Genomic DNA, 14,321 nt, shown 5'->3' with positions numbered 1-14,321 from the left:
CCGAGGATGTCGTTGTGGCTTGTGCAGCCCTTTGAGACACTTGTGATTTAGGGCTATATAAATAAAGATTGATTGATTGAGATTGATATCTTTAGTCCATGTCACGATGCACCATATACTGTATATCTCCATATTGTGCCTTAGCCTTGAATGAACACTTGATGCATATAATCACAGCAGTATGATGATTCTATGTCATACTTGTCAACCCTCCCGAATTTTCCGGGAGACTCCCGAAATTCAGCGCCTCTCCCGAAAACCTCCCGGGACAAATATTCTCCCGAAAATCTCCCGATTTACAGCCGGAGCTGGAGGCCACGCCCCCTCCAGCTCCATGCGGACCTGAGTGAGGACAGCCTTTTTTACAACTGGGTGACAAGAAATAAATCATCCAGACTAGAGATAAATTGTATTATTATGTTTATCTTACCTACAAATAAATATATGTATTAATTTAAATTAAAAAAAAAAAAACTAAATACATTTTTACTATATTTTGCTAAAAACATCAAAATTAATTGTATTTTTTCTGACTCCTTATTACATCCAGGCATTAGAATTATACATTAAAATAAACATATTTGAAATAATTAATTTTAAATTATCATAATAATTCATTTAAAATGACCATATTTAATTATCAAAATAATTGCTTGTTTATCAACAACTTTAGCATTTTATTCATTACATTTTGAAGCTCTCAGAAGCCAAGTTATCTTATATTCCTTAATATTTATTTATGCAAGTTTGAAGTATCATTTATCTAAACACAGTTTTGTTTGCATATTTTCAGGATGTAGAGATATATATATATATATATATACCGTATTTTCCGCACTATTAGCCGCACCTAAAAACCACAAATTTACTCAAAAGCTGACAGTGCGGCTTATAACCCGGTGCGCTTTATATATGGATTAATATTAAGATTCATTTTCATAAAGTTTCGGTCTCGCAACTACGGTAAACAGCCGCCATCTTTTTTCCCCGTAGAACAGGAAGCGCTTCTTCTTCTACGCAAGCAACCGCCAAGGTAAGCACCCGCCCCCATAGAACAGGAAGCGCTTCTTCTTCTACTGTAAGCAACCACCCGCCCGCGTAGAAGAAGAAAAAGCGCGCGGATATTATCATTTCCTTTGTGTGTTTACATCTGTAAAGACCACAAAATGGCTCCTACAAAGCGACAGGGATCCGGTTCATGAAAAGACGCAATCTCTCCATCCGCACACGGATTACTATTTCACAGCAACTGATATTCCTGTGAACCGCACTGTGGATACAACGGGAGCACGTACGGTGAATATTCGCACCACAGGGAATGAGAAGTCATCCTTCACTGTGGTTCTAGCTTGCCATGCTAATGGCCAGAAACTTCCACCCATGGTGATATTCAAAAGGAAGACCTTGCCAAAAGAGACCTTTCCAGCCGGCGTCATCATAAAAGCTAACTCGAAGGGATGTATGAAGAAAAGATGAGCGAGTGGTTAAGGTAAGTTTAAGTTTACGCGAAGAGGCCGGGTGGCTTTTTTCACGCAGCTTCGTCCATGTTGATATACGATTGCATGCGCGCCCACATCACGCTGGTTTTTAATATATTATTAAAGTTTGACTGACCTATCTGACTGTTTTTTTGACATTCCTTTAGCGCAGTTAGATGCGGCTTACAACACGGGGCGGCTTATAGGTGGACAAAGTTTTGAAATATGCCGTTCATTGAAGGCGCGGCTTATAACCCAGGGCGCCTTATGGTGCGGAAAATACGGTGTATATATATATATATATATATATATATATATATATATATATATGTATGAAATACTTGACTTGGTGAATTCTAGCTGTCAATATACTCCTCCCCTCTTAACCACACCCCCAACCACGCCCCGCCCCACCCCCGACCACGCCCCCACCCCCCACCTCCCGAAATCGGAGGTCTCAAGGTTGGCAAGTATGGCATATAATGACAGCAGTATGATGATTCTATGTGTCTACATTAAAACATTCTTCTTCATGCTGCATTAATATATGCTACTTTTAAACTTTCATGCAGAGAGGGAAATCACAAGTAAAAGTGTATTTATTAAACAGTTATTAAGCAGTGGCACAAACATTCATGTGATTTCAAAACAGAAAGTGCAAGATTGTCAGACATTTTAAAATAAGCTATAAGTGCACTTTTGTGCATGACGTCACCAGAGGTGGGTAGTAACGCGCTACATTTACTCCGTTACATCTACTTGAGTAACTTTTGGGATAAATTGTACTTCTAAGAGTAGTTTTAATGCAACATACTTTTACTTTTACTTGAGTATATTTATAGAGAAGAAACGCTACTTTTACTCCGCTACTTTTATCTACATTCAGCTCGCTACTCGCTACTAATTTTTATCCATCTGTTAATGCACGCTTTGTTTGTTTTGGTCTGTCAGACAGACCTTCATAGTGCCTGCGTTTCAACAAATACAGTCACTGGTGACGTTCACTCCGTTCCACCAATCAGATGCAGTCACTGGTGACGTTGGACCAATCAAACAGAGCCAGGCGGTCACATGACCTGACTTAAACAAGTGTAAAAACTTATTGGGGTGTTACCATTTAGTGGTCAATTGTACGGAATATGTACTGTACTGTGCAATCTACTAATAAAAGTTTCAATCAATCAATCAAAAGTGTGAAGGAAAAAAGACCCTTTTTTATTTCAAACGTACATCCCGTCAAAAGCCTAAAGACTGACTGCACAGTTCCTGTCTTCACAATAAAAGTGCCGCTCCATCGCGCCTGCGCTTTCAAAACAAGAGTCTCCGAAAGCCAGCGCAAACAAGCTAGCAAGCTACGGAATTTACCGCCAATGTATTTCTTGTAAAGTGTATAAAAACGAATATGGAAGCTGGACAAATAAGATGCCAAAAACCAACCACTTTCATGTGGTATTAGACAGAAAGGAGGAACTTTTTTTCTCCTCCATTTGAAAACGTGGACGCTATCATCACTACTGTCTGATTACAATCAATGCAAGTCATCAGAATCAGGTAATACACCAACTTATATTCTTGTCTTCATGAAAGAAAGGAATCTATATGTGTTAAACATGCATGTATATTCATTAAAACACCTTTAACATGTAAACAAAAACGGCAAAATAAATAAATATAAATTATATACTGTATATATATATGTGTGTGTATATGTATATATATATATATATATATATATATATATATAAATGTGTGTATATATATATATATATGTGTGTGTGTGTATATATATATATATATATATATATGTGTATGTATATATATATATATATGTATGTGTGTGTATATATATATATATATATATATATATATATATATATATATATATATATATATATATATGATATGTGTGTGTATGTTACTCATCAGTTACTCAGTACTTGAGTAGTTTTTTCACAACATACTTTTTACTTTTACTCAAGTAAATATTTGGGTGACTACTTCTTACTTTTACTTGAGTAATAAATCTCTAAAGTAACAGTACTCTTACTTGAGTACAATTTCTGGCTACTCTACCCACCTCTGGATGTCACTAAGATGACATATCAAAACAACACTAAATTAAAGTGCACTTTTTGTTCAGAACGCCACTACAATAGTTTAAAACAAATAAAGTGCACTTTTGTGCATGATGTCACACAAGATATTTCAATAAGTGTCAAATAAAAATGAGCTGCATAATAGGAAATCAAATAGTGTATGTCCTTCGCTATGTGGTAGGTTCCTGCGGACGTTATCTCCTTCTGTTGTTGACTATTTGTTTCATACGGTGTTGATGTGGAAATGGTTGCTCAGGCATTTTGATGGTGTGGCACCGAACGGAGATGTTGACATGCGGAGTAAGCAGTCTTTATTCTCTAGCAGGTGACTTTTCAAATGATGCTACAAATTAGCAGTAATGCTACTTCTTGTAGCAACGCTTTTGCCGCACACTTGACAAATTACGGTTGTCTGTTCGACATCTTCCCGCTTGAAGACAAACCACCGCCAGACGATGGACCCCCTGCTGTTTTTCTTGGGAATTAATTATTCCTTCATTTGTTACCAGATTCGCACCTTCTTTCTCTCGTATTACCACTCGCACCACAGCTAACGTTACCCATGCCGCTACCTCTCTGGTCCGCGAGGGCGTATACGTATGTGACGTATGTAAGAAGGTGCGCTTGTTTTATGTCTCTGTGAGAAGGAGTGACAAGAAAGAGTGAGAAGAGCCTGTAGTGTAATGCCCTGCAGTTAAAAGCTACTCCAATATCACCATATAGTCATTTTCTATATCGCACAGAGACAAACCCACGATATATCCAGTATATTCCATATATCACCCAGCCCTAACCCCAATACAAGTATTATGGTCCAGATCACTTAGTTTTAGAACTGTAGTTACTGACAGTGGTTTTCTGAAGTGTTCCTGAGCCCATGTGGTGATATCCTTTACACACCGATGTCGCTTTTTGATGCAGTACCGCCTGAGGGATCGAAGGTCACGGGCATTCAATGTTGGTTTTTGGCCTTGCAGTGATTTCTCCAGATTCTCTGAACCCTTTTGATGATATTACGGAGCGTAGATGGTGAAATCCCTAAATTCCTTGCAAAAACTGTTTGAGAAATGTTGTTCTTAAACTGTTGGACAATTTGTTGACAAAGTGGCGACCCTCGCCCCGTCCTTGTTTGTGAATGACTGAGCATTTCATGGAGTCTACTTTTATACCCAATCATGGCACCCACCTGTTCCCAATTAGCCTGTTCACCTGTGGGATGTTCCAAATAAGTCTTTGATGAGCATTCCTCACCTTTCTCAGTTTTGTTGCCACTTGTGCCAGCTTTTTTGAAACATGTTGCAGGCATGAAATTCCAAATGAGCTAATATTTGCGAAAAATAACAAAGTTTTCCAGTTGGAACGTTAAGTATCTTGTCTTTTCAGTCTTTTCCATTGAATAGAATCATTGTATTCTGCTTTTATTTACGATTTACACAACGTGCCAACTTCACTGGTTTTGGGTTTTGTAGATTAATTTGTTTTTAAAGCATAGTTTTACCTCCGAGATCAAACCACCGAGGGTGCCTCCCCACACAGATTTTTTCAAAACATATTTTGTGGCATTTCCTGCCTGCCTCAGACTGTTTACTTTCTAGCCATTGGAACTAAAAATAAACGGAGGCCTATTGCACACTTCCACACTTTACTGTCCTCGTTCAATTACAGGGGAACTTTAATGGAGAGACTGCAGTCTACATATGGTGGTCTCTTGCAGAACTGATTTTCAAGTACCATTCAGGGACGGCGTGGCTCGGTTGGTAGAGCGGCCGTGCCAGCAACTTGAGGGTTCCAGGTTAGATCCAGTAGAGTTTAAACATGCAGTGGTACGACCTCTACTTAAAAAACCCAGCCTCGACCCCTCTCTCCTCTCTAACTTCAGACCTATCTCTAATCTTCCATACATTTCCAAAATATTAGAGAAGGTTGTCTACAGTCAGTTGCTGCCCTTCTTAGAGGATAATGGTATCACTGAGCTGTTCCAGTCCGGTTTTAAAGCCCTCCACAGCACAGAGTCAGCGCTTCTAAAAGTTTTTAACGATATCCTCCTTGTCCACTGATTCTGGTAAATATGTTGTCCTGGTGCTTTTAGATCTGTCTGCTGCGTTCGACACCGTCGACCACGCCACCTTAATCACTCGTCTTGAGAACTGTGTGGGCATTAAGGGCGCCGCCCTCAACTGGTTCCGGTCGTACCTAACCGACAGGAGTTTTTGTGTAAAAATAGACAGTTTTATGTCGTCCACAGCTCCTTTACCACATGGGGTCCCCCAGGGCTCAATCCTTGCCCCAATTTTATTTGCGCTTTACCTTCTCCCCCTTGGTTCTATTTTTAGGAAGTACAGTATTGCATTTCATTTTTATGCCGATGATTGCCAGATTTATTTTCCCATGGCACAAAATAACACGGTTCAACGTCTTATTGACTGCCTGCACGACATCAAAGTCTGGCTTTCAGCTAACTTCCTGAGCCTAAATGAAGATAAAACAGAAGTTATGTTGTTCGGTCCAAGTCGCTCTCCCTCCCCCAACGTTGACCTCGGCACTCTGACCCCGTATCTCAGCGACTCTGTCACAAACCTGGGGGTAAAGTTTGACTCAGATTTTAAATTCGAAAAACAAATCAGCAGCGTCGTTCAAAAAAGCTTTTATCAATTACGCCAAATAGCGAAAGTGAAACCGCTTCTATCAAGACATGATCTTGAGAAATTAATCCACGCCTTTATCTCGACTCGTCTTGATTATTGTAATGCCCTGTATGTTGGCATTAGCCAGGCCTCCCTCGCCCGCCTGCAGCTCGTGCAGAACTCTGCTGCTCGTCTGCTAACACAGACCCGCAGACGTGAGCACATCACCCCTATTTTAGCGTCCCTTCACTGGCTCCCTGTGCGTTACCGAATCAATTTCAAACTCCTTTTATTTGTTTTTAAATGTCTAAACAACCTCGCGCCAACCTATCTCTCCGACCTCCTTCAGCCTTACTGCCCCACCCGATCCTTAAGATCAGCCGATCAGCTGCTGTTGACGGTCCCTGACACAAGGCTGAAGCTTAGAGGTGACAGAGCTTTCGCCGTTGCTGCTCCCAAGCTCTGGAACGACCTACCCTGAGTGTTAGACAAGCCTCCTCTCTTCCTGTTTTTAAATCTCTCTTAAAAACATACTTTTATTCCATGGCTTTTAACACTGAGTGATATCCATCCTGCAATGGCGCCCCATAATACACCTGCTGTGATCCTGTTTTTATGTTTTTATTAATTCTATTTTAATTATTTATTTTTTATCGTGTTCTGTTTGTGTTGTGTTGTGTTTGCTTGGTACTCGTTTTATCTGTTAACCTGTTCATTGTACAGCACTTTGGCTACCCCTGTGGTAAATTTTAAATGTGCTTTATAAATAAAGTTGATTTGATTTGATTTGATAGATCCCCGCTCCCGCCATCCTAGTCACTGCCGTTGTGTCCTTGGGCAAGACACTTTACCCACCTGCTCCCAGTGCCACCCACAATGGTTTACATGGAACTTAAATAATGGGTTTCGCTATGTAAAGCGCTTTGAGGCACTCGAGAAAAGTGCTATATAAATAAAATTCACTCCATTTGAGATTTGAGTACCAATTGAAGTTAAGACTACATATGTTTTAGAGAGTTTGAAGCATTTTAAGAGCATAGGACTTTAAAATAATAATAATATTCATATAGATCAATAAACTGTCATTAGATTAGGGACGTGGTCCTGAATCTTAAATGAGAGAAAACAAGATTCATGCTGCGTGGTCCTGAAAACAATTATTTTGTATGTTTGGAAGGCTTTTTTTTTTTTTTTCTTTTTTCTTGTTTAGTAATAAGAGTGTGGTCAGTTTTGTTGTTTCTTTAATCCTTTTTTTAATAGTTTCATTTTATTTTTTATTACTATAAGCTGAGATAAGCTCCGGCACCCCCCCGTGACCACGAAAGGGACAAGCGGTCAAAAATCCATCAAAATGTTTTAGTAGGACTTTGGTAAGCTATGAAGCCACACCGCTTGATGGATTGTACTGTGCTTCAACATAGGAGTATTATTATGCTGTGTGTGTATAAGGTAAGACATATTATCTGGTGTTTTGTTTTGCAATATTATGCAAAAGCAACTTTTCTTACCTTCTGGTACCTGCTGATCTGTATTTGGGATCTGCATAAGTCCTGAAAATGTGCGCGCGTCCGTCTTTGTAGTCCGTGTCAACGACGTAGTGGATAAGCGTCTTCTTTTTCTCTATCTTCTTGTTATGTGGCATTCATCCTCCACTGTTGCCATTTCTAATATAAAGTAGTGTAAAGTTCTTACTTATATCGGTCAGTAAACTCACCATGAAAGCACTAAAACATACCGGTGTAGTGAGTTTACATTATACACCCAAGGAACTTTAGTTATTAGAGAGTTCCGGTCGGACGGTTTTTCACGGGACACATTTCGGGTGTTGTTGTTGCACTAGTGAGCCGCGGATGAGGAGATGCTGCTCCGTTATTGATTGAAGTAAAGTCTGAATGTCATTAAAACAGTTAGCGCCATCTTTTTGGCACTTCTTCCACTCCCGTCCTTGCACGCTACACCGCTACAACAAAGATGACGGGGAGAAGACGCTGTCGAAGTGGAGGCACGTAAATAAGACCGCCCACAAAACGGCACATCCTGAAGAGACGCTCAGATGATGTGTAAAACATCATCTATGCAACATTTTGAGCAAAGAAGCACCATTACATGTTATGTAGACCACAAGCAAGTCTTACCCAAGGAACTTTAGTTATTAGAGAGTTCCGGTCGGACGGTTTTTCACGGGACACATTTCGGGTGTTGTTGTTGCACTAGTGAGCCGCGGATGAGGAGATGCTGCTCCGTTATTGATTGAAGTAAAGTCTGAATGTCATTAAAACAGTTAGCTCCATCTTTTGGGCACTTCTTCCACGCCCGTCCTTGCACGCTACACCGCTACAACAAAGATGACGGGGAGAAGACGCTGTCGAAGTGGAGGCACGTAAATAAGACCGCCCACAAAACGGCACATCCTGAAGAGACGCTCAGATGATGTGTAAAACATCATCTATGCAACATTTTGAGCAAAGAAGCACCATTACATGTTATGTAGACCACAAGCAAGTCTTACCCAAGGAACTTTAGTTATTAGAGAGTTCCGGTCGGACGGTTTTTCACGGGACACATTTCGGGTGTTGTTGTTGCACTAGCGAGCCACGGATGAGGAGATGCTGCTCCGTTATTGATTGAAGTAAAGTCTGAATGTCATTAAAACAGTTAGCGCCATCTTTTTGGCACTTCTTCCACTCCCGTCCTTGCACGCTACACCGCTACAACAAAGATGACGGGGAGAAGACGCTGTCGAAGTGGAGGCACGTAAATAAGACCGCCCACAAAACGGCACATCCTGAAGAGACGCTCAGATGATGTGTAAAACATCATCTATGCAACATTTTGAGCAAAGAAGCACCATTACATGTTATGTAGACCACAAGCAAGTCTTACCCAAGGAACTTTAGTTATTAGAGAGTTCCGGTCGGACGGTTTTTCACGGGACACATTTCGGGTGTTGTTGTTGCACTAGCGAGCCGCGGATGAGGAGATGCTGCTCCGTTATTGATTGAAGTAAAGTCTGAATGTCGTTAAAACAGTTAGCGCCATCTTTTTGGCACTTCTTCCACTCCCGTCCTTGCACGCTACACCGCTACAACAAAGATGACGGGGAGAAGACGCTGTCGAAGTGGAGGCACGTAAATAAGACCGCCCACAAAACGGCACATCCTGAAGAGACGCTCAGATGATGTGTAAAACATCATCTATGCAACATTTTGAGCAAAGAAGCACCATTACATGTTATGTAGACCACAAGCAAGTCTTACCCAAGGAACTTTAGTTATTAGAGAGTTCCGGTCGGACGGTTTTTCACGGGACACATTTCGGGTGTTGTTGTTGCACTAGCGAGCCGCGGATGAGGAGATGCTGCTCCGTTATTGATTGAAGTAAAGTCTGAATGTCATTAAAACAGTTAGCTCCATCTTTTGGGCACTTCTTCCACTCCCGTCCTTGCACGCTACACCGCTACAACAAAGATGACGGGGAGAAGACGCTGTCGAAGTGGAGGCACGTAAATAAGACCGCCCACAAAACGGCACATCCTGAAGAGACGCTCAGATGATGTTTAAAACATCACCTATGCAACATTTTGAGCAAAGAAGCACCATTACATGTTATGTAGACCACAAGCAAGTCTTACCCAAGGAACTTTAGTTATTAGAGAGTTCCGGTCGGACGGTTTTTCACGGGACACATTTCGGGTGTTGTTGTTGCACTAGTGAGCCGCGGATGAGGATATGCTGCTCCGTTATTGATTGAAGTAAAGTCTGAATGTCATTAAAACAGTTAGCTCCATCTTTTGGGCACTTCTTCCACGCCCGTCCTTGCACGCTACACCGCTACAACAAAGATGACGGGGAGAAGACGCTGTCGAAGTGGAGGCACGTAAATAAGACCGCCCACAAAACGGCACATCCTGAAGAGACGCTCAGATGATGTGTAAAACATCATCTATGCAACATTTTGAGCAAAGAAGCACCATTACATGTTATGTAGACCACAAGCAAGTCTTACCCAAGGAACTTTAGTTATTAGAGAGTTCCGGTCGGACGGTTTTTCACGGGACACATTTCGGGTGTTGTTGTTGCACTAGTGAGCCACGGATGAGGAGATGCTGCTCCGTTATTGATTGAAGTAAAGTCTGAATGTCATTAAAACAGTTAGCTCCATCTTTTTGGCACTTCTTCCACTCCCGTCCTTGCACGCTACACCGCTACAACAAAGATGACGGGGAGAAGACGCTGTCGAAGTGGAGGCACGTAAATAAGACCGCCCACAAAACGGCACATCCTGAAGAGACGCTCAGATGATGTGTAAAACATCATCTATGCAACATTTTGAGCAAAGAAGCACCATTACATGTTATGTAGACCACAAGCAAGTCTTTTACATTTAGAAACAAAAATAATAATATGACCCTTTTAATGCACCTTTTGTATGAAAATAGACATGACTAGACCTGCTCATCAGCAGTGCGCTTTATAATCCGGTGCGCCCTATGGTCCGGAAAATATGGAACTCAATTCCTAAAATAATGGATAACTGCACCATACCAAAAGGTGCTTGATATACTTATTTCTAAGTGTGGACAAACAGCAAAAATATGCTGCCATGTCAGATGAGAAGCTAAACTGCATGTGATCATTGTGTCAGACGGAGATAAGGAATGATAGAAACATTCATTCTCCATGCTGTTGTTTACTGTCAGAAGAATTGTATCCAAGTTATCACAAAACTTTGTGTTACATTGAGTACAGCTCGCCCTGCGAGAGGACAAAAGCTGTCTTTGATCCTACCAAGCAAAAGGCTTGTAAAACTCCACTGTGTATGATGGGAAGCAACATGAAGGCATCAGTTTCTTTCTTCTATTGTAATCTACAGAAAGCTCCTCGGTGGTAAGGCCCCGGGGGGTGGATGAGATCCGCCCGGAGTTCCTTAAGGCTCTGGATGTTGTGGGGCTGTCTTGGTTGACAAGACTCTGCAACATCGCGTGGACATCGGGGGCGGTACCTCTGGATTGGCAGACCGGGGTGGTGGTTCCTCTCTTTAAGAAGGGGAACCGGAGGGTGTGTTCCAACTATCGTGGGATCACACTCCTCAGCCTTCCCGGTAAGGTCTATTCAGGTGTACTGGAGAGGAGGCTACGCCGGATAGTCGAACCTCGGATTCAGGAGGAACAGTGTGGTTTTCGTCCTGGTCGTGGTACTGTGGACCAGCTCTATACTCTCGGCAGGGTCCTTGAGGGTGCATGGGAGTTTGCCCAACCAGTCTACATGTGCTTTGTGGACTTGGAGAAGGCATTCGACCGTGTACCCCGGGAAGTCCTGTGGGGAGTGCTCAGAGAGTATGGGGTATCGGACTGTCTGATTGTGGCGGTTCGCTCCCTGTATGATCAGTGTCAGAGCTTGGTCCGCATTGCCGGCAGTAAGTCGGACACGTTTCCAGTGAGGGTTGGACTCCGCCAAGGCTGCCCTTTGTCACCGATTCTGTTCATAACCTTTATGGACAGAATTTCTAGGCGCAGTCAGGGCGTTGAGGGGATCTGGTTTGGTGGCTGCAGGATTAGGTCTCTGCTATTTGCAGATGATGTGGTCCTGATGGCTTCCTCCGGCCAAGATCTTCAGCTCTCGCTGGATCGGTTCGCAGCCGAGTGTGAAGCGACTGTGATGGGAATCAGCACCTCCAAGTCCGAGTCCATGGTTCTCTCCCGGAAAAGGGTGGAGTGCCATCTCCGGGTTGGGGAGGAGATCTTGCCCCAAGTGGAGGAGTTCAAGTACCTCGGAGTCTTGTTCACGAGTGAGGGAAGAGTGGATCGTGAGATCGACAGGCGGATCGGTGCGGCGTCTTCAGTAATGCGGACGCTGTATCGATCCGTTGTGGTGAAGAAGGAGCTGAGCCGGAAGGCAAAGCTCTCGATTTACCGGTCGATCTACGTTCCCATCCTCACCTATGGTCATGAGCTTTGGGTCATGACCGAAAGGACAAGATCACGGGTACAAGCGGCCGAAATGAGTTTCCTCCGCCGAGTGGCGGGGCTCTCCCTTAGAGATAGGGTGAGAAGCTCTGTCATTCGGGGGGAGCTCAAAGTAAAGCCGCTGCTCCTCCACATCGAGAGTAGCCAGATGAGGTGGTTCGGGCATCTGGTCAGGATGCCACCCGAACGCCTCCCTAGGAAGGTGTTTCGGGCACGTCCGACCGGTAGGAGGCCACAGGGAAGACCCAGTACACGCTGGGAAGACTATCTCTCCCGGCTAGCCTGGGAAAGCCTCGGGATCCCCCGGGAGGAGCTGGACGAAGTGGCTGGGGAAAGGGAAGTCTGGGCTTCCCTGCTTAAGCTGCTGCCCCCGCGACCCGACCTCGGATAAGCGGAAGAAGATGGATGGATGGATGGAGGAAGATTTTGTCTTGACCCGAGATCTACAAAGCGGAGAGGAGGCAAGGCCTGACCTCCCTCCAGGCACCTTTTCTTAGAACTGTTTTACGACCTTTTCTTTGAAGGTGATGGCTGTTTACGACCCCCCTCCCTTAGAAACAGCTGTTGCCATGTAATCAGGGAAAGTCCAAATAAAAGAGGAGGCGTACAATCTTTCGTCAGAGCGTGGTGGAGACTGTACAAGAGTACAGCCCAGCTCATTGAGCCAAATGTAATTTTGTCTCCGTTTAATTCCTTGCTTCTTGTCTTGTTTAATAGATGTCATCAGTGTTTGAACCTGACATTTGCCACCCCCTTGTTACAGCTAAGACTCACCATCGCAAATTTCTTGTTGAGCAGCATTTGCTCGGCGAGCACAGACTGGTTGTGGAAAAGATGGGGCTGCATGTGGCTCCACATGTGGGGGAACCACCAGAACTCCTTGACATAGGAAAGCAGCAGGTCGTCACCCAGGTCCTCCTCATCCGATCCTGGATATCAAGTGTGTTGGAGGACAAGACGGTAAGTGAGGTGAAGAAATCAAATGACAAAAAAAAAAAAGAGGAAGGTGAAATAGGGTGAGTGATTTAAAAAAGGGAATTAAAGTTAAATGAGTCAGAAGAGTGGAGATGAAATATTAGTGAGGCAGTAGAGAGATAAGAGTGGGTAAGGGATGAGATCAGGGCACAAAGGCGACAAAGAGGAATAAAAACATTATGAGCCCAAACTTGATGTGTTATCTTATTATATCTTATTCAGTGCAGTGCACACAGTGGTCACAAGGGGCGCCTACCGGCGTGGAAGAATTTCCCTGAGAAGCCCAGATTGAAGGTGAAGTTGGGAACATGGGTGCGCATCTCTCTCTGCGTCTCCAGCAGGGCCTAAATAAACACAAAGACACACACAGAGTGGCTGAGAAGGAGTGCGAGGCAGCACACCATGTGCTCAGACTTCTGCATTAATGAGGAGCATGAAGACGACACACACACACACACACGCACACACACACACACACACACACATGCATATTTCATCCTGCTTTCAGTAAACATCAGCATTGCACTCCCTGTTGCCTCACTTCTCTCCACCATTCTGTTTGATATTTAGCCATCCTCTGATTTTGGTTGTTTGTTTCATTTGATCTGCTTGCTGGTTGAGACTCCCGACACACGCGTGCATATTTCACCATCTCGTCAGGGTGTGAGGCCTTCCTAAAAGCTCGCTTGATGCATCCTCCATAACTTCTGTCTGGACTTGTGAGGGGGGGCTCTGTTCCACCGTGAGGGGGACAAGAGTAAGGAGCGTTTCGACATTCTTTCGATGTTTCAGGAACCCTGAAATATTCATCGCTGTGGCGCTTCTGTGACAGTACGGAGCGCCGGGGCCTGTCAGCTTTGAGCAGCCTACGGGGACAAAATCATTCAAAAGGAAACGTAGAGAAGGTTTTTGTACGACTGCCACATGATGCCACGCTGAGGTATTTTTTTTCCATTTCAGCAAACAGAAGTACTGGTTGATGTTCTTGAAAGTAGGGATGTTTCCATCAGCTATTTATGCTGCTGATTCTGACACTGATCAACCATGAGTGAGATCAGCCAAAACACTGAAATGTACTTTTCAAGTTACCGTATTTTCCGCACTATTAGCCGCACCTAAAAACCACAAATTTACTCAAAAGCTGACAGTGCGGCTTTTAACCGCTTTATATATGGATTAATAT

At 43.3% G+C, this 14,321-nt stretch overlaps 1 protein-coding gene across 1 annotated transcript in view; it reads right to left on the bottom strand.

Moving 5' to 3' along the window:
• Positions 1–14,321, bottom strand: part of ndst1b (N-deacetylase/N-sulfotransferase (heparan glucosaminyl) 1b) — a 245,040-nt gene that overhangs the window by 47,992 nt on the left and 182,727 nt on the right. Inside the window, exons 4-5 of the mRNA XM_061930656.2 lie at positions 13,395–13,482; positions 12,938–13,092 (exon numbers count right to left, since the gene is read on the bottom strand). Of these exons, the coding sequence (XP_061786640.1) occupies positions 12,938–13,092; positions 13,395–13,482 (243 nt within the window). The remainder of the gene's footprint in view (positions 1–12,937; positions 13,093–13,394; positions 13,483–14,321) is intronic.

The sequence above is a fragment of the Nerophis lumbriciformis genome, linkage group LG36 (assembly GCF_033978685.3).
Source record: "Nerophis lumbriciformis linkage group LG36, RoL_Nlum_v2.1, whole genome shotgun sequence".
NCBI lineage: Eukaryota > Metazoa > Chordata > Actinopteri > Syngnathiformes > Syngnathidae > Nerophis > Nerophis lumbriciformis.
The sequence above is the reverse complement of the archived record's forward strand: the minus strand, read 5'-3'. Positions and strand labels throughout refer to the sequence as shown.